This window comes from Crocodylus porosus, unplaced genomic scaffold (assembly GCF_001723895.1).
Source record: "Crocodylus porosus isolate Cpor-Errol unplaced genomic scaffold, CroPor_comp1, whole genome shotgun sequence".
Lineage (NCBI taxonomy): Eukaryota > Metazoa > Chordata > Crocodylia > Crocodylidae > Crocodylus > Crocodylus porosus.
Window position 1 is genome coordinate 102,145,232 of NW_017728906.1, and position 25,816 is coordinate 102,171,047.

Here is a 25,816-nt window from a genome sequence, read left to right on the forward strand (position 1 = left end):
GTAGCAATCCCAGCCACACAGGTATTTTGCATACCTATAGCCAGTACAGGCATGTTTGCTATATTAACATAGCCTCTCCACTGTCTCAGCAGTGCTAATTAGATAGCCTACATGAATGAAGCTGCATAGGTTCAAGATCAGGAGGGCATGTACTTCCATATTTCACAGTGTATAAGTCAAGGTTTGAAGCCCAAATATTGACCATTAAATTTCCACCTCAGCTTTTCACCATATTCAGGGCCTGGCTGGGCCAGTGCACAGTTTCCAGGCAGGGCTGATGCTGCCACTGCTGCAGCTGCCAGGGTACTCAGCTTTCCCGGCATCCAGCAGCTCCTTATTCCCCTGCTCCAGCCCTCAGGGCATCAGGTAGAGAAGTGGCAGGGATGTGGGAGCTGCAGTGCAGAGTGTCAGGCTGAGGCTGGCAGAAGCATAGAGCCTGCACTTAGGGGTGGTGGGAGCACAGAGCTTGGGTGGGCAGGGTGTGGGTGTAGGGGAGGATGTGGGTGTGGGGGAAGCCACATGCACTGGAGCTGGCTGCCTTCCCCCCTCCCTGCCTGCGCGCAGTGAAGAGTGCAGCTTGCCAAGCCTGCGTCTCTCATGCTGCTTGCAGGGCCCAAGGCTGGGGCCAGGCTTGACGGTCATCTGGCACGATGCAGGCAACACTGGCCTCAGCCCCTGCGAGCAGCACTGCCTGGGCTGTGCCAACCAAGCACAAAGCCTAGACCCAGCCCCGGTCCCGGCCCCAGCCCCAGCAAGCAGTACAACCTGGGCCATGTCAGCCGAGCCCAGCCTCAGCCCCTCCCCCTCCAGCAAAGCTGATCTTACATGTGTCCACGTCTCAGGTGTCCTACTTGCAGTGAGGGTGTGCAGGGGCCAGTATAAATCAACCCCGAATTTCTGATGCAAAAAGTTAAGTCAACTTATACACCAGATCTGTGAAAAGCCTAACTTTTTGAATCAGAAAAATGGGGTCGACTTATACACCGCATCAACTTATACACCGTGAAATATGGTATGTCATGTTTGAGGGTGCTGCCTGACATGGTGAGTTTGCAATGTAGACACCCACAAATCTGTCAGTCATACACCTCCAAATGGTCTTTTACTAAGGCTGCTGTTACATGTTATTCTTTAGACCATCCTCAATCTGTGGAATGTTAGACAGTGTTAAAGTTCGAGCAGCTTCAGAGGAGTTGCATGTTAAGGCTTAATGCCATCTCTTGACTTGAGGGCCTGGAAGAGCAGAGGCATGGCCAGAAGCCAGGACTCTATCCCCCTCTGGGAGTACAGCCCAGGAGTTAAGCATAGAACCTAGGGAAACATACCACCCTGGGCTCCATGATCTCGCCATGGTCAGTTCTAGGCAGCCCTTTCCCTCATTCCCCTTCCCAGGAACACAAGAAGTTGGGGAGGGAAGCCACCTCCCCCACAAAATTCTCCTGCCTTGGGGAAAGCTGCCCAGATGTGGGCCAAAGGGAAAGGGCCATGTGCTCAGCCCCAGTCCAGGGGCCTGGTTTGGGTCTCCTGGGATCCTTGGAGTCGACAGTGTGGTGCCATGTAGGTTGAGGTCATACCTGCTGGAGGTGGGTAGAGATGTTGGTTTGGGGCCAGTACAACCCCCTTGGCAGTATGGCTTGAGAGGGTGGAAAGTTTGTCGGGGGGAGAGGGGCTAGGAATCCTGCATCTTAGATGACTTCAAGTCAATTGCTTTTTCTCCATAGAGCACATTAACAATACCCTAGCTTAAGCTAGGTAGAACGGCTCAAAGATAACCCTCACCTAGCTTTAATACACTTAGAGAGTACTTAGCACAGTTTAACACACTTTAAGGCATGAATCCTACCATTTTAAGTGTCTTTATAATGGTTTAAAGGTAACCTGTTACATCACCCTTAGTACACTACCAAATTTTTGAGTGCCAGTATTAAAATGAACTGTGAGAGCTATGCATACTATCTTTCAAAATGAATATAATAAAGATACCTCTATGCATGTTTAAACTGTGGCCAGTTTATTTGATTGAACCACAGTCTCTTCTACTTATCCCTTTATTTTCTCCCTTCAGGTTGGTTCCATTGCTGGAGCAATTCTCATAATACTCATAGCAGTGGTTGGAGGAATACTGTATCAGGGTTCCTGGATGATTTCCCCTGAACTGTGGATCATTGGGACCATATTTCCAGCTGCTGGTTACTCTTTAGGCTTTTTCCTGGCTCGCATTTCTGGTCAATCTTGGCACAGGTACAGATTTCTCTATAACTCAGAGCTTGTAACCTTATTCCAGTCATAAAAGAAAACTGGCCCTAAAACTGATGATTTTATTCAGTGATTAACCAGTGATAATAAACTCCGAAGACTTAGCTACTCCACCAAATCTCTCTCTCCTCGACACACCACCTATGAACATGCATTAAGACATGACTTATGTTCTGACTTTTTTTCTTTATAGCTTCTGGTTTCTCTCAAGTCTCACTAAACTGTCCCTCTGTTTCCCTTTATGTGTCCCTAGGCCACACTGACTCCCCAACATGTGTGCACAGAAGGGATATGACCTGCAAGTTGGTGGAGATTGCAGTTAAATGCCCTCAAAGCAGAGGGCTTAAGTATCTCCATCTGCCTGATACTTTCATGCCAAATGTATTTCCCCGCCCCCAAACTGGCAATTTCTTTTCTCCTTTGCAACAAAGACATTTTCACTTTTACTGCATCCCTATTATTACCAGGGGTCCTGGTTTTCTCTGACAAAAAAATCCCCAATTTTCAGATTTAAAAAAGTAATGCAAAATCCACATTTTCCCATGATTAAAATGAAACACCACTATACATAGACACAGTGGTGTAAAAGTCTGCACTGCAGCTCCCCCACCTGATATCTGCCACTTCCCTACCTGATATCTATATATAGTGGTGTTTCATTCTGATAACAGAAAAATGTGGATTTGGGGTTACTTTTTTTAATCCAAAAATTGGGGATTTTTTTTGTCAGAGAAAACCAGGATCCAGCGTATTACCCATGCTACATGACCTGCATTCACCCCTTCATTTACAATGTGGCTATACTCCCATTCTTTCAATTTTTTCCCTGCCCTGTCTAATAATTCATGCTATGGAGTTTGTTAACTTCCCTGTGTACCACTAATTATTTGATCCCAAACCCCTTGACTTTAATGTAGAAACTCCCATTTACTTCAATGAACATTGGATTAGACTCCAAATTCACTGTATAGTCAGTGAGGCACCATCAGGAGGAAGATATTACAATTAAGAAATTAATGTACAAGAAAACCTTGCATTAGTGCAGACAGCTTTGTGAACTTGCAAACAATGCTTTCTAATGCATACCCTTCACTGAGGTGCATGACGTGTGGAATGTTTTGTGGATTATGTGAACTGGAGTGTTCTTCCTGCTCTGTTACCTTTGGCCATATGTTTCTTTCATATCTGTATTTCTGCAGAGTACATTGATGCCAGAGGATATGACATTTTTCTTGTATTGCTCCCCTTAGATGTCGTACAGTAGCTTTGGAAACGGGCATGCAGAACACTCAGCTGTGTACAACGATTGTGCAGCTCTCCTTCACCCCTGAACAGCTTGCACAGATGTTTACTTTTCCACTTATCTACAGTATTTTCCAGATGCTATTTGCACTGATATTTTTAGGAGGTAAGCCACAGACATCTCCCTTCAGAACACTGTGACTATACATTGATAGCTTTATTATTAATAGTACTTTTATTTTATGTGGATAGTCGAGAGAATGTGAGTGGGCAGTTTAAAAATACTAATAACTAAAGAGAAATGGTTAAATGAAATAATAATCCAGATCCTCCTTGTATACAACATAAAGAAAGAGACATAAATCTCAGTTCTGGGTTCCAGCTGATGCCTAAAGATATTTTAAACCACCTGGAACTGGCCACCAGGAATACACCAAATGTTAAGAATCCTCTGGAAAACATACCAGAGGAGTAGCCAAGGCACAGAGGAGGTGTACCAGGGTGCAGAGGATATGTGACCAGGACACAGCATATCTAGCTATTCTGAGCTGCTATTACATCCCACAACCTGCTAAAGGTAGGAAAGATGCTGTAAGGGATGGAGAATTAGACTGGGACCTTAAGGGACCTGCATTCAGTTTCTGGCTCAGCCACAAACTTGTTATGTGATTTTAGTCCACTTAATGCCTCTGTTTCCCAGCTGTGAAAATAGAATGTCGTAAACATAAAATCCATGAAAGGCATGTGTGCACTTTAGTAATAGAGGGCATATAAATCCCTAGAAAGAGAGACACCCTAGCTCACCCTTCCACAGTGATATCCTCAACCCCATGTCTGGGCCCTCATGGCACATAAGTGGGCCAGAGCAACATAAAGCAGTTCCAAAAGTCTCAGTTCCAGGCAAGGAAGAGTCTCCTGACATGGACACATTGAAAGATAGCTGTAAGAGTGCCTCTTCAGTAACTCTTCACATGTCCAATGCTGGGTGGTAAAGTTATGTCTGCAGTTGGGGCACAGCATGTAATACTACAGAGATGCAGGATGTAGCCTGTAAGGCACCTAGAAAAGTGACTATACTCCAGACCAACCAACACAACTGCCAGGATTATACCATCTGTCTCTCCACTCCTCAGAGCAGCCCAGGGCTGGGAAGGCAGACCAGTAAAGCCACTTTAGCCCCACATTTACCCCCACCAACCCACCACTTGCAACTACTGTCCAGTTCTACTAAACTGTTAATGTGTGTCCTCCAGTCCTACTGGCATCCTAAGGTGTACACAGAAAGGATATGACATATAGATTAGTTAGGAATGCAATTAAATGCCCTAGAAACAGGAGGCCCAAATGTCTCCATCTGCCTGATGCTAGCATGATGGATGTGTTTTCTCTCATTTACAATTTTCTTTCTCCTTTGCCACAAAGAATTTTTCGCTGTAATTAACCTCCAGCCAGGAGAAAACTTCCTTCAGAGCTGTGTGTCACCCTCAGAGTAGACTCTCTGGAGCTACCAACACCCTCCTGGCAGTGTGCACACTGCAAATCTCCTAGCTGTTCTCAGCAAAAGGCAAGACCATGAGATTTGGTAGTAAACCTCTGGCTTGCCACACACAGCACTGCCACAGGGTCTGGCATCAAACCTGCAACACAGCCTCAGCCAATAATCCCAGGAACGCAATTGTGGCATCAACCATTCTTGCCCCACTGTTTCCATGCCTGTCCTAAGCACAGCTCAGTTACAACTGAGAACCACTGGCATGGAGCCTTCCCCATTCTAATGCAACCTTCTAAATATGACAACCATCCAGTCACCTAATACACCACTTGATCAAACAGCCAAGATAAAAATCAACCCTAAACAAAACCCAGTAGAAAGTTTTTTATTTCTAAAACAAACTTTTTCCATGATAAGTTATGGTTAAAGGCTTTGTGTAACATAGACTTTGTTTAGAGAACAATAGCTAGAAGTGCCTTAATAGTAGTATTAGGAAGATAAATGCCTTACAGCAACATCTTACTACAGTAGCTTCCCCAGCTTCTCATTATGATTTGTGCATTTAATTCAAAATATGTATTGATTCGTAGCCTACCAAGCACACAAAAGATGTCAAGGCACAAAGAAAACAGACTTCACTGCAGAAGAAGATGAAACAGAAACAAAATCTGAGTCATTATATACCAACATGAATGGCGGATTTACATCAAATGAAAAACAGACAGATAATCATGTTTCTGTGGACACCAGAGAAAATGTATAAAATATATGGTTTACTCAAAACTTTTGCTTATGAATCATTGCTGACAGGGAAATATTTATCCCAAGAAGACTTCCTATTTGGCATTGTATAGAAGACTTGAAATGATTGATTTGTGAAAGGTCTCTATGGTTTGGCCTTTGATTCGGAATGAAGTTTTTGCCTCCAGGATCAAATTCATTTGCTAAAATATTTAATGTTTCATAATGGGCTAGTATGACAAGGCTAAAAAGTAAAGCTGCTATTGCTGAGAAAAGGCATTTTCATTACTGACTTAAGCCCTGATTCTGCAAATAGATCTGCCAGTAATATCCCTGAATCAATGAGAAGTCCTTCCAAGTGGCTTGAATAGGTGCAGGGGTCCATGTGGTAGATGTAACATAGGACCAGGGTCTTATTGTGAACATAAAACAGCACAGAAAAGGAAAACACATAGAACAAAAAACAAAGAACTAAGCAATGTTTCCTTCAGGTCAGTATGTGCAGCCTAAAAACTATTGTGTTATAACAATTGAGTGCTATTAATAAGGAGTGTTATTTTTTGTTTTCAATATGAGAGTTGTGTTATTTATCAGTAGAATAGGTATAGCCAGGACTAGAGATCTGCAGAGCAAGTCAATCCCATTGGTTTCCCAGTGTTCCTCCACTTATGTGGAGCTTACAGTGGGTTTCCTGCCCATTGTTTTGTACGAGAGTCTAATAGACGTATTTTCAGTATTTGCATAATCTCATATGATTTCAAGCCACCCCTTGGAAAGAGGGGTAAGCAACAAAAGTGTTAATTTATTCAAGAGCTATTACATTAAAAAGTATAAAAATACTCTGGGTCGCCATTTTTGTGCCCACTTGAATTTCAGTAACCATTGTATGCCGTCTGTTCAGGCAATTTAGTTATAAGGGTGCCAGATGTGCTGTTGTAATCAGCCATGTAAAGATATAAATTAGACAAAATATGGCAAGAAATAATTTTGGATAAAAAAGGGAACCCATAATTATTTGCCCCTGCAAACTGAAAACCACGTAATGAAAATCTGCCCATAGCTACATGGGTACACAATTCCAAGTAAAATTGCTTTGCACAATAACTTTATACTGCATGACTGTGAACTCCAAATACACAATACACATGATCCTGTGGTGTTTATACAAGGAAAGTCTATAAAAGCTTGGCTGAATACAGACTTCACAAGTAGGCCAAATATCAACACATGGAAACTATCAATCTCTTTCAGGTTTGTCCAATACAAGTGAACATTTCTAGATGCTGAGTTAATGGGATACCTTTTTTACTTTAGAATGTCTATCCAAATTATGCATTTTACAAACACAGTTTAACTGGGAAATTTCTACCACAGCAAAATCGTGCCCAATACCAAACAAAGGGTGAATTACTTGATATACCAGATGTGTATGAAAGAGTCTTAAAGTCTTTTGAAGTCTGAAATAGTACTGGTATCAGAGTTAAGAGCACTCAGAACCCTGTGCAAGTGTTCAGCAGTTAGCAGGATCTGGTCTGTAACACCACCCATGCGTTTCTACCTCTAATACTGAAAGGAGAGGTAAACCACAGACCATAAGTGTAAAAAGGCAAAGTCAGCAAGAAGAGGATAAGCTTTTGATTCCAGTGCCTGCAAGAAAATATCTGTGGGCCTTATCCTGCTCCCATTAGGTCAACAGAGATTTTTCCATTAGCCTCAGGGAGCTGACTATATGTTTGTTCAAAATGTGGAAGAAAGAATTTGGGTTTTGATCATTTAGTATTCCGTTCTGATATGCTAAAGCTAAAACAACACTGAGCTTTCAAAATGAGAGTTTTCTATGTGAGCTTTAAATGGATTTTGGAACTATAGTAAAGTACAAAGCTTGTATCTCCTGAAAGCATGTATGTGTGTATTTAAAATAAACGTGTAAATAGTTTGAAATAAATAAACTGAAAGCATATTTGTAATTTTGGTCACTGGAATCATCTGAGATGGAAAGAACCCAGCTCAATTTATTTTGGTGTGAAAACAATGAGCAGACAATAACAACAACAGATGACGAGGTTATGTTCTATAGAGTCACTTTTCAGAGCAGAATTGGATTTTAGGGGCTTTGGGCCACATTCTCTGTATCCTTCAGTTTGACTGGGCTATTCCAGCAGAGAACAGCAGAGAGACAGTGCTACTGGCTCCCTAGCAATTAACTTACTACAGGAAAATCTCCCGTTCACAATGAATTGCTTGATACTTTCTCCTGTCACCCACTCCAGCACGAGGGTCGTGTCGGGGAAATGGAGTACAGATGGAATACCATTGCTTTCTGACAAGCCACATTGGTTGAACAGACCTTGGTGGGGTTTTAGAGCCTCAACCTTGAAGTTGCTCTCAGCTGCACTGAAAGCTGAGGCTGCTCTGCATTACGGGTCAGAAACATGCAAGGCAATATTTGTTCCTGGCTATGTTTTTGCCTCAAAGGAGTCATAAAGTCATAAAAAGTGCAATATATTTCCCTGGCTAGTTTTAGCAGTTACCAGTTCATTGAAAACTACAGGGCAAAGCCTCAAATTGACATAAAGATCCTCTGGAGCATGGTGACTTCGTCAAACTGAAAACATGACGAGCTAAAAAAGAGCCTTAAAATTGAATGTTCTTAGTATCCTGTGATCTCTGTGTTAATTATTATTGTCTTACAAAATTATAACTAGACATGAATCTTTAAAAGCATGTGAAGTAAAGCAAGGACTAAGTTGTTATGAGTCCAATTCCCTGGTCCAACATTGGTTTTGTGATGCTGCACTGAAAAGATGGTTGTCAGATGGGCGCTACCCAATATCCCTTCCCACTAAAGGGATAAGTATAGATGTTCAAAAAGCCAAAGCCTGAATTGATTCAATCTTTCCAGGTAAATCTACCCTTCATAGTTTGAACCAATTTGCAAGTGAATAGGCATTCTCTTTTGATTCTGGAAATGCAGCTACATGTCTGCAACAGCTCAGGCTAGAAGCCCGGGGGCACTAGAGCAAGTCCTCCTTTCCCTTCGGCAGCAGCCACAAGGCTGGAGGGAAGTGGACCAGGGGCTGGGGCATGGCCAAGCCCTGGGTTTAAACCCCCACCCTGGCCTACAGGGACCCCACCCAGGATGCGCCTGGAGGGGGAAAGGGTAAGCAGCCCCTGCCAGGTTTGTCCTTGAGGGGATTGCATGGCCAGACACTGGCCTGGGAAGTGCCTCAGGCAAAGCAGGGAAGGGAAGGGAATGACACTCCCCTGTCTCCCCTCTCTCCCACCAGCACAGAAACCCAGCCTGGGTCTGCCCAGCTTTTCTTCCTGCTAGCTGCTCACATGGCAGGAGGCATGGCCAGAGCCAGCCCAGGGAAGCAGCCTCAAGCAAAGCAGGAACAGGGAGGAGAATGAAACCCCACTGACTCCCCAGTAGGGCACAGGGTCCTCAGCCCAGATCTGGCCTGCTTTCCCCCCTGCTCACCGCTTATGCAGTGTGGGGAGTGGCCAGAGCCCACCATGCAGCAGCCTCGGGTGAAATGGGAGAGGGAAGGGGATTAAATCCCACATCTCCCCTCTCTCCCACTGGCACAGGGACCTCAGCTGAAGTCTGCCCCGCTGGCCATTCATGTGGCCTGAGCCAACCTGGACAACACCTCATTACTGCTCCCTGATCCCCTCTCCTATCTCTCAGGGGGTCATTCAGGAATTACCCATCTGTCGACCTGGTGCTTGCTGGCTCCCCAGGACAGAAGCTGGGAGCTGCTTGTTGGGACACAAGGGCGACTCTGTGCCCTGGGGTTCTGCCCCAAACAGATCCCTCTGCTGCTCAGGCAGCTGCTTGTCTGTGCCATGGTTTGTGCAGCCAGGAGACTTGGAGCTGGGAGGGGCCAGGCCATGGTGGAAGGGCCAGGCAGCACTGGAAGAGGCTGGGGTCCCCCGGGAAGGCCGGGCAGAGGGGAAGGAGGAATAAAGCCCTTCTGTGCCCCCTTCACCTCAGGGGGTCATGCCGGGTCAGCGTCAGGCCACACTCCCATCCCTGCTCCAGCCAAAGAGCAGAGGGGTGGGGCCAGCCCTGCTTTCAGGAGCAGACCAGCCCAGGGCTGCAGAGCATGCTGGAAGACTCTGATTTAACTTAAACCAGGAAGGGGTCTGGGATACAAATTTCATAAACTTGTTTGACCTCAGTCAGTTAAGTCTGATACTACATTCAACCAGGTTTATCTTACACCAGTTTTAGCCATTTTGAAATGGTTTGTGTGCACTAAACTTTTGGTCTGTTACAGGTTTAAACCAGTTACTAATCACTTAAGCCAGTATACGTATAACTTCTGTCCCTAGCCAAGAAGTGTGGGAGGTAAGCACAGCAGTATGACAGGATACTTAAAGTCGCATATATACACTCAATCATTCCTTTAAGTGTTTACTGATTTATATAGCCAAGGATAGATTCATTTCACCCAGTTAGTTTGTATGAAATTACTTCATAGCTAAATGTGGATTAACTTTCCCTCCACCTTAACCTGATTACATCACTGATTTTAGACCCGAAGTTACCTTGCTCTCATGCTCAGATGAGAATGGCAGAGGTTTACATGCAGTAATATAGTGTAGGAGACTTATCGTCGTCTATTCTGAACTTTGATTTGCTTGTTTGCTTTCCTAGCAGCCATGTCGGCTTTGATGTTAGCAATTCGTCACTTACTAATGTACACAATTATCACTTGTAATCAATTCCACCCACAGCATATGGTTATCTTTTCAAAAGAAATTTGCAATCAAGTTATGCTGCAAGTTGAGAACTGTCATGTAATTGGATAGAAGGGATACAGATCACTGAGACCTGAGGATAAAAAAATATAGCCAACAAACACAAATATTTTAAAAATGAATAAAGTGTCATAAGAAAATATTAATTAGGACAGAGGAAAATGATATATTGTCATTTCATCAGAGAGGTTATCAACTTACAGAACTGTTTTGAAAGTACACAGGAGGCAAAGTTTAAACCACTTATTATTTACTCAGCACACTAGAACTGGCACTTAATGAGGTACTTTAGTTTACCAAGTGAATGCTGAATAAATATTCACAAATCTTTATTTTCAATTCATTTTTATTCAATAGTCATTACTGGCACAGAATTCACTTGAAATAATTTAAAAAAGCAAACAGAGATTAAATCCTATAGTAAAAAGCCATATGCAATTTTCTTATAAGGAAAGTTATTAGATAGGCATTGAGAAATGCAATGTTAATTCTTGGTGTACAAACCATTTTGTGCATTCATTTCTTTTTCTGAATAATGGATAAAGCATATTCTGGGCAAAATATCTAATAGCTTTCCTTTAAACATGATGACATCTTATATTTGAGAAACCAAAACTGAATCTCAAATTGACTTCATAAGTAGATCAGCTTTTTTTTTTTAATTGACCAAAACTAGAGGGAACTAGCTATTACAGAGAAGATACTGTCATAGGAAGCATTCTGTCTGTCAGACTACAATGGCAAGAACTGAATGTTATTAATATCTAAACCCTATTTTGTGGGTTATATGAAGTGAGTTTGTGGTTTTAGCCCAATCAGGTTACAACAGCAGAAAAGCCATTGCTCTAATTGATATTTGATGGTATTATTTTGGCGGTCTCTATAGTGCTGCCTATCATTACAAACTGAAATAAAGGGAACCAACTCAAAAAGCATATAAAACCATACAACCAAACACACAGAGGACCCAAGACTAGAATCTGCACCCATTAGCTTCAAAAGCACAGGCCTTAACTACTTGTAACGGTCCTCAATCTTCTCACCAGATCAGCCACATCACTCAAACACTCATACAGCCAAAGTAAATACATTGTAACAAAATGACATCAGAATCCTCCCTGCAACAACTGCCAGTTTAGCTCTGAGGGCCTGTGTTTATACTCAGGCTGCTCAGCCCCATCCTCCAATCCAAGAGCCTCCTTGCAGTCATGTGACCACCTCATTAGGCTGCACCACATCTGCTGGCTACTCTACAGCCTGCTTAAGGCTCTTAAAGTGGCAGGCACCGAGGTGTCCTGCCACAGTTAGATATTTGGAAGAATTTTCTCACTAGTAGGGTACTAAAACATTGGAACAGATTACCCAGAGAGGTGGTGGAATCTCCATCCCTGGAAGTTTTTAAGATGTGGCTAAACAAAGCTTTGACTGGGATGATCTAGTTAGGGATGGTCCTGCTTTGAGCTGGGGGTTGGACTAGATAACTGGTGATGAGACACCAGATTCTGGGGCTGAAAGTGTGACTGTTAGCCACAGTTCAGCAGAACCCACTAACTATGGAATGGGCTGATTGCCTGTCAGACTTACCTGCAGGAATGCTATGAGCTGCAGCAGAGTACTGCACAGTGATGCCACAACACCAATTTGTAAGCTCGTGCTCTTTCTGGCTCCACAGGTGCACAGCGGATGACATCAGGGAACTGCACCATGCCAGGAGCTTAAAGAGAGAAGCAGCCATGCATGGCCAAGGAGGAGAGCCAGGGAACCAAGCCTGGTGCAGGAAAGAGCTGGGACACCAAGCTCAGTATACCAAAAACCTGGGCAGATGAGTGCAGTACAGGGAAGCTAGACTAGGACACAGGACCCAGAGCCAGGAGCCCACACCAAGAAACAGAGCCTGGTATAGGGAAGAAAACTGGAAGGCTGAGCCCTGTACAGGGGAGGGAATAAGTACCTCCTAAAGTACCCTGAGGAAGGAAGCAGCTAATGGGTTTGTTCTGTTGTTCCCCATCAGCTGTGTTACCCTCCTACATGAGTGGAGAATCCCTAGAAGAAGCTGAGTATAGCAGCCTGCAGGGACTCAGCTCTACTAAGGACTGTGCTGGCAGACTGTATTCAAGTTTTTATTTATTTAGTGAGTACCTGGAGGAGTTGCCTTGATTTTGTGTTTGGTAACTTGGTCAAGGGTGCAGAGACCCCAGCATTACTTCATATTCTTTTTGGGAAACTGGCTTGGTGATTACAGAGGACAGGGAGGAGTTGTACACCCTTGAACCCTGATTCAGACCCTTCCTGCTAAGAATACTGGAGATCCTACCAGAAGCCTCTTGGGGTAGATCCAGGAAACAAGGGCTCTGACACTTCCTTCCAGAGTCTATATTATTATTTATATATTCTTGATTACTTTGGTCAGACTGTTTTCTGATAGTCCTCTATCACATAAGAGACAAAGAATAGACTTCACAATCAAGAACGTAAATGCTGATTGTTTTGAAGAAACCCAGTGGCTTGGCTTGGGTGATAAGTGTATGCTTGACAACACTACAGTTGGTGTGTGGATGGGGTGTAGGGGAGGTGGAGCTCCAAACCATCAACCCACTGTGCCTTGAGTAGCTCTTGAAAGAGGGGAATCTATATTACAACACTGAGTCCTCCCCTTTCTTCTTTATTAACAGCAAAGGTCCACATCAGGAGAGCTAGAGAGGGCCGCCTCTCTGGGCACTGATTAGTGTACCTGACCACAATGACCTCCTGAGGTCCCTTCCAACCCTAATTTTCTATGATTCTGTGACAAGAAGGGATGAGGGATGAGCATCTTTCCACTTAAGTCCTGAGAGAAGTTCTTGAAAAAAGTTATTGCACTTTAACCTTGAACCTGCTCCAAGCTATGGAACTCTTCTTTCTTCATTCCACAAGCATTTTCAATTTAAGCTATAAAAGTGCCTGCAAAAGGCACCCAGAACTATTTGGTCCTGAAAACAGTAAGTAATTGTTTGTTCCAGGAGCACCTTCCCTTTAAGGAAACCTTCACAGTGCAGTCTTCAAAGAAGTTATCTAGAGCTTGTGTGGATTCATGGGCCACTATGCAAATAGGCCTTGATTCAGAGTGTGGGGGGGGAGGGGGGAGGAGTTAGTGATACACCAGTTTAGAGAGAGTACCAGCAACATCTTGCAGCACCCTAACTCAGACTCTTCTGCCCTCTCATCCCCCCAAGCTACCAAAATTGCTAGTTATGCCTCTGATGATGGCTAAAAAAGTTTCCCAATCACAGGCCTAGTTCTTATGGGGGACTAGATCACCTCCTGCAGTCCCTTCCAACCATAACTTTCTACGGTTCTATGATTCTATGATTCTATATTTGCTTTCACAGGAATAAAGCAACTGAGGCTTAGTGGAAAACAGTAAATACTAATAGGCTCATAAAATTTCTGGTGTTTGGCAGCTGGAAAAATGGTTCATTGGCTGTAATGGAGGAGTTGATCTGATCCTGTATACTGTGTCCCCTGCTTGTTACTTATTTTAGTGTATATTACTGTCTTGTTATGGTATCTAACAGACAAATTCTGTTTCTTATTTGCTCATTCAACTCTAAATGAAATGTGAGCAGAATTTGGCCCTGAGGCTTTTTCTAAGAACATGAAAAGCAAGGACAATTTATTCTTTCAAAGACACACCACCTTATATAGACCATTGTTCCTGACCAGAAGAAACGTCATTTATTTTATGTTTAGTGTTACCATCCCACACAAATCTTGCATAGCTTCAGAGTTTATAGCTGCAATTTAATTCTATCAGATATGGTGAATCATGAAGTTACAGAAAACCCAATGTTCATTTTTATATTATAATTCCGGACCACATGTCCTCTTCTCCTGTAATTAGTTTAAGTATTACCCATTTGCAATCTTTATCCCACTTGTTAATGACCCTTTCAGCTTTCATTTTGGGATATGGAACTATATTCCTAGCTTTCTCTAAAACACCTACCACATTTAAAGGATTGCAGTACTGGAGATATTTATTACACCTTACTCACTCAGCTCTAGAAAATATCTATACAGCTCTTTACAATCTGGGGACTTGTTCTGAGTGACACTGCCATGGGGGAGAAAGTGCAGAGGGTGGGGGAAGCTACTTTGTGGCTCAGTGCCCAGATCCAGTTCCTGATGGTGGCTGCTGCTGAAGTCTCCAGGGGCGGGGACTAAGGGAAATATTTTATTACCCAATCATATATTTCTTAAACACTCAAAACTCCCACTGGCTTTAATGTGTACAAAGAATTCAGGACCAGGCCTTTGCATTTTATCTTGCTGTTTCCTTGTAGACTTCAATCATCCCTGACTCATGCTGTTAATCATAAATGAAATTCAATGGTTAAGTTAACACTTCACAGCAATTCAAACATTTTCTATTTGGCTAGAATAGATTCTCAGTTTGTACAGGGAAATAAAACATGATCTTCCCAAGAACTGGTACCTTTGACATATTGTTTGGTTTAAACAGAGGTTTTAACTGGTACAGCTGGTAATGTGAGGGTTTTGTCAGTTTTTTATTGCTAAACAAGTTAATGGATATAGCAGGGAATGAAAGGGATCAGTGAGGGGGAAAACTTTTTCTGTATTTTGAGGACTAGTAGCGTTGCATCAGGTTTTTTTAATAACTGCATTGAAGTAGCAATAAAGGTCCTAGTTCGTTCCAGAGCTAATATACTGCCTCCAGACATGCTTCTCAATAAAGTGGGAAAGTACTTCAAATGTATACGGGGTTATACAACCATTTCTATTCTATTCAGACCAAAGGAAATGGCTTCTTGACTTTATAGGGAAGGGAGGGGAGTTACTACCCTGTTCTGGAAAGAAATGTTAGGGATCAGAAGTGAGACTGATTACTTGGCTAGATTTAAAAAAAAAGAGGAGTCAAGCTATGTCTGAGTGCAAATTTACTATGCCCAGCAGTGTTGCCTGTAAACACATCATGGCATACTTTACATTGCCTCCTTAACTGTAAATGATGTAGTTATGTCTGCGTGGTGCTGGAGGCAGACTATTTAGTAGGGCTGTGTGAAATTTCACCAGCTGTTTCAATCTGACACTGTTTCAACTCATTTTGAGCTTGAAACAGTGAAACCAAATTGAAATGAAGGGCTTTGAAACAGCCTCAAAACAAAATGAGGCTAGTCGAAATGTTTCGAAAGTTTCAAAACATTTTGAGTTTCAAAGGAGCCAGCAGTGAGGTGGTGAGAGACAGGGGAGAACCAGGGCTGCGCTCGCAGCAGCGGCCAGGAGTGCAGCCCTGGCTCTCCCCACCTCCTGCTGCTGGGCTGTGGGAAGCCAATAACAGCGCAGGGGAAGGGAACTGAGCCCAGACTCAGTTTCCCTCCCCAGCGCTCAATTGGACTGGGGGTGGGGAGTCAGCCCAGGTGCGCTGACTTCCTTTCACCAGCCCAATCTAGCAAAATATAGAAACAGTGTCAAAACAGCCTCACTCTTTCAACGAAGCAAAACGGAACAGCTGATTCAAATCTAAATGACATTCAAAATGGAACACTGTTCCGTCAAAACCTCAAAACTCAAGGTGAAACACAATGGTGACATTTCACACAGCCCTACTATTTAACTCTGCTCAGTGACTGTGCTACATGGCACACTCCCAGGACCAGTGAGAGTGTAGTGTAAGTCTGAGTGTGCAGTAAAAATGCAATTTACATGGGATTTAGGCACCTAATTTCAAAAGTGTGAACCTGGAAACCCAATTCAGCTAATACCTTACTCGAGAGACACTTAAGTGTTTGACCCTAAAGCAGAGATGGGCAAAGTCCAGCCCATGAGCTAAATCAGACCCGTGGTGGATTCTGTTTCCCAGCAGCCCCAGCTCCTGGCTAGTCTCCATGGAGACTCTGGGAGCACATGGTCATGAGAGCATAGGTCCACGATAGCACAGGGCCACAGAACATGAGTTGGGGCTGCTGGGAAATGAAGTCCAGTCTCTGGCCAGATCTACCATTTTGCCCACCCTTGCCCTAAAGTTACCCAGACAGGTAGATATCTATTTCTGGACATACCAAAAAATGCCTCAGCCTTCTCATGACTGAACAGCTCAGGGACTACTACATGCCTAAGCCCAACTGGGATTCAAAAACTAATAGATAGATTCATAAATTTAATCTAATAGATTTTGCCAAAGCACTTCTATCCTGCCTCCAGCATCTAGCTCTGCAGAAACTGTAGTGGAAGCTTCCTTTTTCTTTTAAAAGCCAGCAGGTGATGACATAAGTGCTATTCTCTAGCTCTACAGATAATCTAGTGTAGGGGTGCTCAACCCCCCTGCCCACAGCTCCATGTTATCTGGTCCACAGGGCTCCCCGTGAGTCTGAAAATTTGGGGACGGGGGAGCAGTGGCACCACTCCACCATCACCAAATTTCTGGATTCATGGGAACCCTTTATGCTACGCACTGGATTGGGTGCCCAATCCCAGCATGAAGGGCCAGGCAGAGGTGGTGCCAGGCCCCAGGGCCCAACCCTTGTGTGGGGGATGTGAAGAGGGAGGCACCAGAGATCTCCCACTGGGGTGGGAGGGAGTTGTTCCAGACCCCAGGGTATGAATCTAGGTGAGAAGGAGTGGTACTGGGCCCTAGAGACCCAACTGTAGCATGTTGGGACAAGAAGGGCAGCACGAAGCCCCTGGAGACCAATCCCAGTGCGCAGGGGTAGGAGTGAGTGGTACTAGGCCCCAGAGTCTCCTTCTGGTGCTCAGGACAGGGATGGGGCAGAGCAGGGTCTGGTCCTGGCTAGCAGGGCTTGATCCAGCCCATACACTGGCCCTGCCTCACTCCTCTGGACCACAGGGTCAAAAGATTAAGCACCACTGAACTGGTGGCTAGAACATTTGCCCAAGATGTAGAAAGTCATGGTTCAATTTCTTCCTCTGCTTATGAGGATTTAAATCCATGTGTCCAGCTCCTTAAAGTGAACCTTAGCCCACTAGGTGATTGACTATGTTGGGTCACAGGTAGCACTCTCTAAACCTCTTTTGGAAGCTGTGCTATTGTTGAGGACAGGGCAAGAGGGAGGGAGAGTGCACATAACCAACCCAAGGGTTATAACCCTAGGGAGCAGGAACCCTTGAGCTCCAGTTTCTGTTACAGGGACTGTTTATTCAGTTTATTTAGTGACTGTTTAAAGTAAAAATATAAAAACGTTTTTTGTAGGAGAAAGTGAAGGCTAGGTCTCTGTGCTGCCAGCCAAATTATTAACTACCAGGCTACAGTCATGTCTCTTTTTCTCTCTCTGGTCCAATGAACCTTGAATTTTCTGAGTGAAGACAGTCTCAGCAGAATATAGTATATGCACAACCACTACAGCCACAGCCTGGTGGTACAGCCTGGTGTTTAGGGCATGCTCCAGGCAGGTGGGAGAAGGTTTGAATCTCCTCAGCCATAGAAAAGTACTGAACCTGGGTATTTCATAACTTGTGTGAGAGCTCTTGCCATCAGATTCTTTAATAAAATGGGGTTCAGTCCTTCCCAGCAGAACACCTTCCTCACTGAACTGCAGAACCAGGCTACTTTTTGTTTTCTCTTCTCTCTTAATGAATTTTTCACTCTTGGCTGTGCAGTAGGCCAGGATCAGCAGAAAGGGTGTAACCGTAATCCAGCTCATTAGTTGGTGGTTCGCTGTATTTTCCTAGGCAGTAGACGTGTAAGTAAACCTCTGGTTGAGGTAGCCCTAGGTACCAGAATTCACTTCCAGGTAAGCCTATAGGACATTACTCTGTAACTTCCAGTGGTTTCAGGCAAGGTTAAGATGTTAACTAACCATGTCACTCAAAACAGCAAGATGAAGAACAAGCGCAATAGCTGTGTTTTCAAACATGTATGTTTGTTGTCTCCTACACGCTAGAAAATATAGCTCTGTCCTGAAACGCGAAGAATTTCACATACCAATAAACATTTAGGCAAGCCTTTTCTGAGTCATGCATTAGAAAAGGGACAAAAAATTCTAAGTTAAAATGTGACTAGCTCACATAAATCCCTTTTGGATTTCAGGACGAGGTGCCTAAACATTAAACACCAGAGCAGCTAACTTTAAGTTCTTTGTTAGATGTAGCCCTTAATCTTTCTAGACTTCACTTTCCCTTCTGTAAAATAGACATATGAACAGAGCCTTCACATGGTTGGTGGATGGATAAATACATGAAAGATTGGGAGGCACTCAAACACCATAGGAATGAAGGCCATAAAGAGTACTCAGGTCAACCAAGTGATCATATGCAGCCTGGCATCAGAGCCTGCACAGCTTCCCGACCAATGCCGTATGACCAAGAGGTGCCACTAGAGTAAGAAAGGACAAAAGAAGAAGAAAGAAGGAAAGACAGACAGACAGAAAGGATAAGTGATGAAAAAAACAAAAATAATTAAGGGCAGAAAGAAGAAAATGGACAGCTATTAGAGTAATAGTACCGGGGCCTGTCATAAGGAGATATACAGACCAGGCATGCCCATCTTTTAATCTATCATGAGAAGTATCTGAAATAAGATGGAGAACCGGATTAGCACAAAAGATAGGAAGTCCACATTTAAAGAGGCTGAACTTATGATTGCTTCATTCTGTAGCCCTTCTGTGGGAAAAACTCCCAAAGACCTGCAGGATCAGAATCTTCATAAAAATAAAAACCTGTCATTTTCCTGTCAAGTAATATTTCTACTAGAAAATTTCCTCTGGACATTGAAAGTCCAAAAAGAGATTTGGCACATAACTATTTTGGGATTTCCCGTCAAGCATTGAAATGTAATGTTACAGATCCTGTTCAAAATCAAATAGGGTGTGCCATATACTACTACTCAAGAACCTTCTCTGTACAAGTCAAAAGCTAAAAATAGGTTTTTTTCTTATCAGATAAGCTGTGCAGATAAGAGAAATAAGTTCAGATAAAAGATATGCACTTTGAATGGTCAAATAGGCAGTAGATATTGAGTAAACTGTAACAAATCATAAGGAAACTACTCCAAGCCATACCCTGCTGAATGTGGAAACTTTTTACTAATTTTCCTTAATTGAACATTTATTTCAGGCAAATTTTCTTGGTAGTTTTAAAGCAAAAAACTTGATTTTCTGACCTGCAGTTCAAGATACAATTTGAATCTTCTTTGACTGGACTCAGCACAGAGTTCAGGGAAGGAATCTTTTTTCCATCTACCTCAAACAGTTTTATGTAGTATGCTATGAACTGAACTAATGTTATGTTCCTAGATGCAATAGTGATGTATTTACTCAAGTTATTGAATACCACTGGTTTTTACTTACTATGTCATGAAATATTAGTTATAGTTTATATGATGTAATTACAAATATACTGGATTAAGTTTACCATGCCTCCAAAATAAACTATATAGTTTGTCCTAAATATATTTTAACAGCATGTCCCAGACCAAAATTAGTAGGAATATGTGGAATATTTACAGTGAAAAGTAATAACCCCAACACTTGCAATAAAGCATCATTGGCACGCAGAGACTAATCACAATCATTTTTATTTTTTTTACTCACAGTTCCTAGGCCAGAGACTTTCACTGGACTCTGACAAACAATACTTTGAAACAAAGAGACCACAGACTACAGAGAGGCCAATATCTGCAAATGATTCCTTCTCAGCTTGTTCTTTAGTAACTAGGAATTATACATCGAAAGATGAATATTACAAAGGCAGTATTGAAAATTAGATTTTCATTTATTTAACACTTAGCTCTAAACACAGATACAGGCCACTCTTATTCTGCCTGTAATGCTGTTGTTAGACTGCATCTGATTCTGTGAAAGACTCCTTTCTCAGTAGGTGCCATGTCATCTCACTGAGAATCCTAGAACCAAAGTGAGTACATCATTCAAACTACTACTGACCTAGCGGACAACTCTTCTCTCTGCCTTGGCCTTCTTAGTTGCTATAGACAAATATACCACAGAGCACTGATTTACGGCACTCAGTAAAACAAGAGTTATTTTGCTTGGCCTCATCACAGCCTCCTCCCACCCTCAGGCAGCAGAAAAAGAAGTGGTTTTTTTTAAACCCTTACAGTTGCGGAGGGGGCTAGACTTTTATCCATAAGGAAAGTACCAGTGGATAATATTTCAACTGGCTTCATTAAAAGCAGGATCAGGGTAACATCCAGACCTTGTCAATGACTGGTAAGCCTTGTGAAAAACACCTGCATGTACTTCAGATTTAAAATCACGGAATTAAAATATTTCTGTTTTAAGCCCACAATTTTTTATGCCCATTTGTTCAAGCAGCCAAATGGCAGAACACTACATACTTGCGGGATTTGCTATATCCATCTCTGTGCCAAAAAATATTATAAAGGCAGATCCTATAAAGGCACAGAGATTATTTCTCAAATCCCTTCAATTTGCTTCATTCTCCACCACTAGCAAACAGGCACTAGCCAGTCTTGCCACACTTGTAAAATACAGAATTGAAACATTCTAAACTTTCTTATAAGTCCTAGTACTTTGAAAGTAGAGCAAGTATTCTGTTTTAAAGAGGGAATTTCACACTTGGACAAACTTGGGGAAAAACGAATATCTGTAATTTATTTTGCCCAAACTCTGTGTTTACTTATTCCTTAGGCAATTTCAGCTATTTGAATTGTGTAAAACTTTCTCCACAGGTCAATTTTCCTTCACCAGTTGTTTTATAGCAAAATCCTACTTGACACAACCCTGTATTTTGAATGCCAGTGTTTTAGCACAGAAATTGCCATAATGTCACAGATTTAGTAGCTTCTATGGATGATCTAATGAAGAGAGATAATGAGTTACAGGGGCAACGTGTAGGGGGTGCATGCAGGTGCACATGTACCCCCTGAGTGTGGCAGTGCACCCCCTGCAAAAAGGCACTGCCAATTGTGGGCGGTCCACGATCACCGACTGCCACCAACACTGCCAACGGCACCTAAGGGTGGTGGTTGGTACTCCCCAATCCCCACCCTCCCCCCCACTGCTGACAGTGCCACTTACCACTGCTAGGCTCCTGCCACCACTGCCAGGCTCCGGCCACTGCCAGCACAGCTGTGCCCCCCACAGCCACTAGGGGCACACCCCATTCATGATGAGTTAGGAAAGAACAAGCATTTCTGTAAGCACAATTATCTCTGGTAATTAACAAAGGGAGTAACAATATTTAGGAAAAAGGGACAAAATAGCATCCGATTCTACTGAAGGATCTTTCTTTATTAGTTGCATTACCCCCCCCAGACATATGAGAGCCCCTCCAATGAGAGCCAAACTGAGCAAACTGTTCAAACTAATATTGGCCTATTAGATATGCATTTCTAAATTACTTCTGATGTGTTTGAATATTATCCCTAGGAACAATATTTCTGGGGAAGGATAAGAAGCACATTTAAATAGAGTTAGAAAATCTGCCGAGACCACCCACTGCGGTGCAGTATTTGCCACCTTTTTTGGCAATTTATTTCTTTTCATATAATGATCTTAATAGTAATGATTTCTTCCACCATTGTCTGGATGCCAAAGTAGCAAATACGTAAAAAAAAAAAAATTGCCAGATCAATTATAAAAAAAAAAAGCTTATATTAACAAGTAATGAATAAGTAATCAGTCTTGAAATCATTTCTTAATGAAAACAGGGCAAACTCATGCAAACAGTGTTTGTAAAGCCGGTGAAACGGTTCATATAAGTAAGAGCTACTTGCACAAGGTAAAGGTTTCAGGACTGGGCCCTACATAATGTATTTTCTGGGTGCATCTATGCGGGCTACCTAATTAGCTTTGCAGCAAAATCTCAGTATCTATACATGCAGCCCTATTAGGCTGCAGGAAACTAATTAACTCCATCATAGGTTAATGCTTATAACCACAAGTACCGTCATATGGCTGCTAGGCCTGTGCAAGGTGGCAAGTATTTGATTCTGATTTGGATTTGGCCAATTCCAAGGGACAGTGATTCAATTTAGTGATTCAAATCACTATCCTAATTCATTTCAGCAGATTCAGATCCAAAGTTTCAGCGCTGATTTGGAGATTCAGCCATAGACTTAAAAGGCAACAGTCCTCAACTATGCTGAACACAGCTGCCTCTAGCTAGTAAGTCAGTTGTGGTAGGTGGAGGGAAGGGGCATGTGGGGGGAAAGATCAATGCTCTCACAATGAGGGAGGGATTGGGTCTGGGACAAGCTTCCCAGTCAAGGTGGGGAGGGGCACGGGACTCAGGGAGTGGGGCTTCCACCACTGTTCACTGCTGCACACCTCCAGTCTCAGAGGGCATGGGAGCGGGCGTGTGCCCCTGGATCTACATGGGGTGGGATAGGCTGGGCTGCACCCTGGGCAGGCAGTGGAAGGTGCTGGGAGCTGGGGCTTTGCCCTGCCACCACTTGTCCAGCCGGGGTGGGGAAGCACAGGATGTGGGCACAGCAGCGCTGGGAGTGGGGGCTATGCCCTGACACCACTTGTTCAGCTGAGGCGGGGGGGTGCAGCATGCAGGTGTGGCAGTGCTGGGATTGGGGCTATGCCCTGCTGCTGCTTCCCTAGCTAGGGCAGGGATGGGGAGCATGATGCAAGTGCGACTTGCTCCAGGCAGAAGGCACTGGGAATGGGAGTTATGCCCTCCTGCCACTTGCCCAGCTGGGGTGGGGAGCTGTGGGATGGTGCCACTGCACTGCCTCAGACAAGGAGCATGCAGCAGTGGAAGCTGGTACAGCCTCCCCGCACCTCCCAGACAAGCTGTAGCTTTGCCCTGCCGTGGCCCAGCTGGGCAAGCAGCAGCAAGGCATGGCAGCAGGCACGTGCACCAGGATTGGGGAGAGGTCAGTGACAGGGGTGATGGGGAATTTTAGGGTGGCTGCAACCCCCACATTGCCCCTGCTCCACTATGCTCTGTAGGGCAGGCAGAGCCAGGGCTGCACTCCAGGCTGCAGCTAGCCTGAGGCTGGGGCTAACTACCCACAGTGCAGCCCTGGCTCCACCCTCCCTGCAGAGCACAGCCCTGAAGTGGGAGGCTAGGGCTAGCTTCCTGGAGCACAGCTTGGCCCAGCCCACCCCATGAAGATCTGAGGGTACATGCCCATCCCATGCCCTCCCAGACTGGCAGTGCCCAGTGGCGGGATTCCCCCTCCCCAAGTCCTGTGCCCCCCTGCCCCAGCTGGGCAGCTTGTCCCAACCCCATCCCCAATCCCTCCCTCACTGTGGGGGGTGTTAATCTGCCCTCCCACACCCCTTCCCTCCACCCACCACATCAGACTTACCCGCTGGAGACAGCTGTGTCCAGCATGGTTGAGTACTGCTGCTTGTTTAGTCTATGGCCAAATCTCTCCAAATCAATTTGGAGGCTTCCAATTCGATTCAGACCTTTTAATGCATCTCCAGATTTAATTCAGATTCAGAGATTCAGCCACTGAATCAGGCCAGATGTCTTCTACATTGAATCAGTTATCAAAGCTTCACACAGACCTAATGGCTGCATTCTTTAGTGTGCAGCAACACATGTGTAGACACTGACAGAGCTGGCTGGTGCATGAGGGTGCTTCAGTGCAGAGGCTGCCTGCTGGCTGGCCCCACACTGGAGCACCCCAACCAGCCCCTCTGCAGTGCATGGAGCCAGGTCAGAATAGCCCCGGGCTGCCAAGATAAACCCCAGACCCACCTGCCAACCAGGTCTTCTCTGACCCGGCTCAATGTGCTGTGGTCCTAGGCACACATTAACACGGTGCCTGAGAGCAATAAACTCCTACACGATATGTGTCATAGTTTACTGTAGATGTGCCCTCTGCAAAGTAGTTTGTATTGTAATATTTTAAAGGAATCAAGTTATCACTTATTTTACTTTCAATTGCTTTTGACTGACTCCATAATAACGGACAGTCTATATCAGAGGTCAGCTACCTCCCGCCAATCTGGCCCATGGAAATGAGGTGCTTTGGTGGTGTTATGACACTGGGGGGCTGTAGTAGTGTTTCAGTGGCAGGATGCTTCATCCACGCTGTGGCCAAGCCAGCAGACAAGAATAGCAGCAGAGAGAAGAAGCAGCAGCAGCAGCAGCAGCAGCTTGGTCCTGGCACTGGTCTGCCCTGGTCCAATGTTGGATCATTCCAGCCCGCCTCTAGAAAAAGTTGTCACCCACTAATCTATGTTGTTATTTCTGCTCAGGACTACATCCTTTAGCTTCATGGTATAATAGCAGAAGGTAATGGAGCAACTATGATACTTACTGTTGTGCTCAACCACGTGCTACTGTCAGCAAAAGGGGAGGGCATATGTTTAAAAGGTGGAGGCTTCCTCTCCATAAAAATCAAAAGAAATTGTACTGTGCTTGGAGGGAAAGGGACTAGGTAAGTGTGATCTAAGAAGTAAAATCCTCCCAAGAATTTCAAAAAGATTTTTTTAAGCAGCAGAGCAGTAGAAGTTCTTGAAGCCTTGGATTCATATTTAGTAGTGAAACACAAAAAAAACACGGATAACTTTAAGAGTCTGAAAGAAAAACTGAGTATGGTGAGATGCTTTATTTTGCACCATCTTTTCCCTTGTTAGTTGCCTTTCATGCTCTATACTTCTTATCCTACCAACCATGTGCAAATTACCCTGATCCACTTTACCACCTTTAGACTTATTTATACAACCTTAGACCCCACTTCCTGGACAACAACTGACATCAGTTCTGAATACAGTCCCAGTTGAGATATTATTGAATAAGCTGGTATTCCTTGTGAGGTCACTAGATGACATGTGGCTGCATCACAGGCAAATCTCTTTCAGCTGTTTCTATCTAATCTTTCTATCTGTCTATGCACTTAGGTGAACTAATCATTATGGCTTCTGAGCACTTAACTAGCATATGCAGGCCACAAAGTTGCATAATAATAGCTTACCAGTTAACCTTGAATTCATTTTCTAGCTTATGTGAACAGACTGTATTTGAATGTGCACGATCAAGGAAGAGAACTTGGGTCCTAAAGCCTCTTACCATAGATTTTTAGTGCCATCCTAAAACAAAGTTGGACTCTAAAACTTTCTGGAGTCTTCTTGCTTCCACAGTTATATCCCATATTGATGCTTAGGGAGTCATGCTTTGGTTCAGTAACTATGTCCTCAAATTGGGAGGAAGCCTTCCCTTATAACAATATGTATGCATCTCAAGCGAGACAACAGGCAGTTCCCATCATGCTAGCTGTAGGAGAGATCTTTGTAGGCTTTGACCTAACCGGCAGTAGAAAATTCAATATAAAACTTGAATGCTGAAGTAAGCCAAAAAGAATGTGAAAAGGTCCATTTCAGTCCCATTACCTTTAATGTTAGCACACTTTGTTCT

At 43.8% G+C, this 25,816-nt stretch overlaps 1 protein-coding gene and 1 long non-coding RNA gene across 2 annotated transcripts in view; one reads left to right on the top strand and one right to left on the bottom strand.

The window, feature by feature from the left end:
• Positions 1–7,645, top strand: part of SLC10A2 (solute carrier family 10 member 2) — a 16,195-nt gene extending 8,550 nt beyond the window's left edge. The window contains exons 4-6 of the mRNA XM_019529680.1: positions 2,066–2,241; positions 3,507–3,664; positions 5,581–7,645. Coding sequence (XP_019385225.1) covers positions 2,066–2,241; positions 3,507–3,664; positions 5,581–5,753 — 507 coding nt within the window. The 3' untranslated portion in view covers positions 5,754–7,645. The remainder of the gene's footprint in view (positions 1–2,065; positions 2,242–3,506; positions 3,665–5,580) is intronic.
• Positions 1–25,816, bottom strand: part of LOC109306346 — a 100,455-nt gene that overhangs the window by 7,160 nt on the left and 67,479 nt on the right. The window lies entirely within an intron of this gene.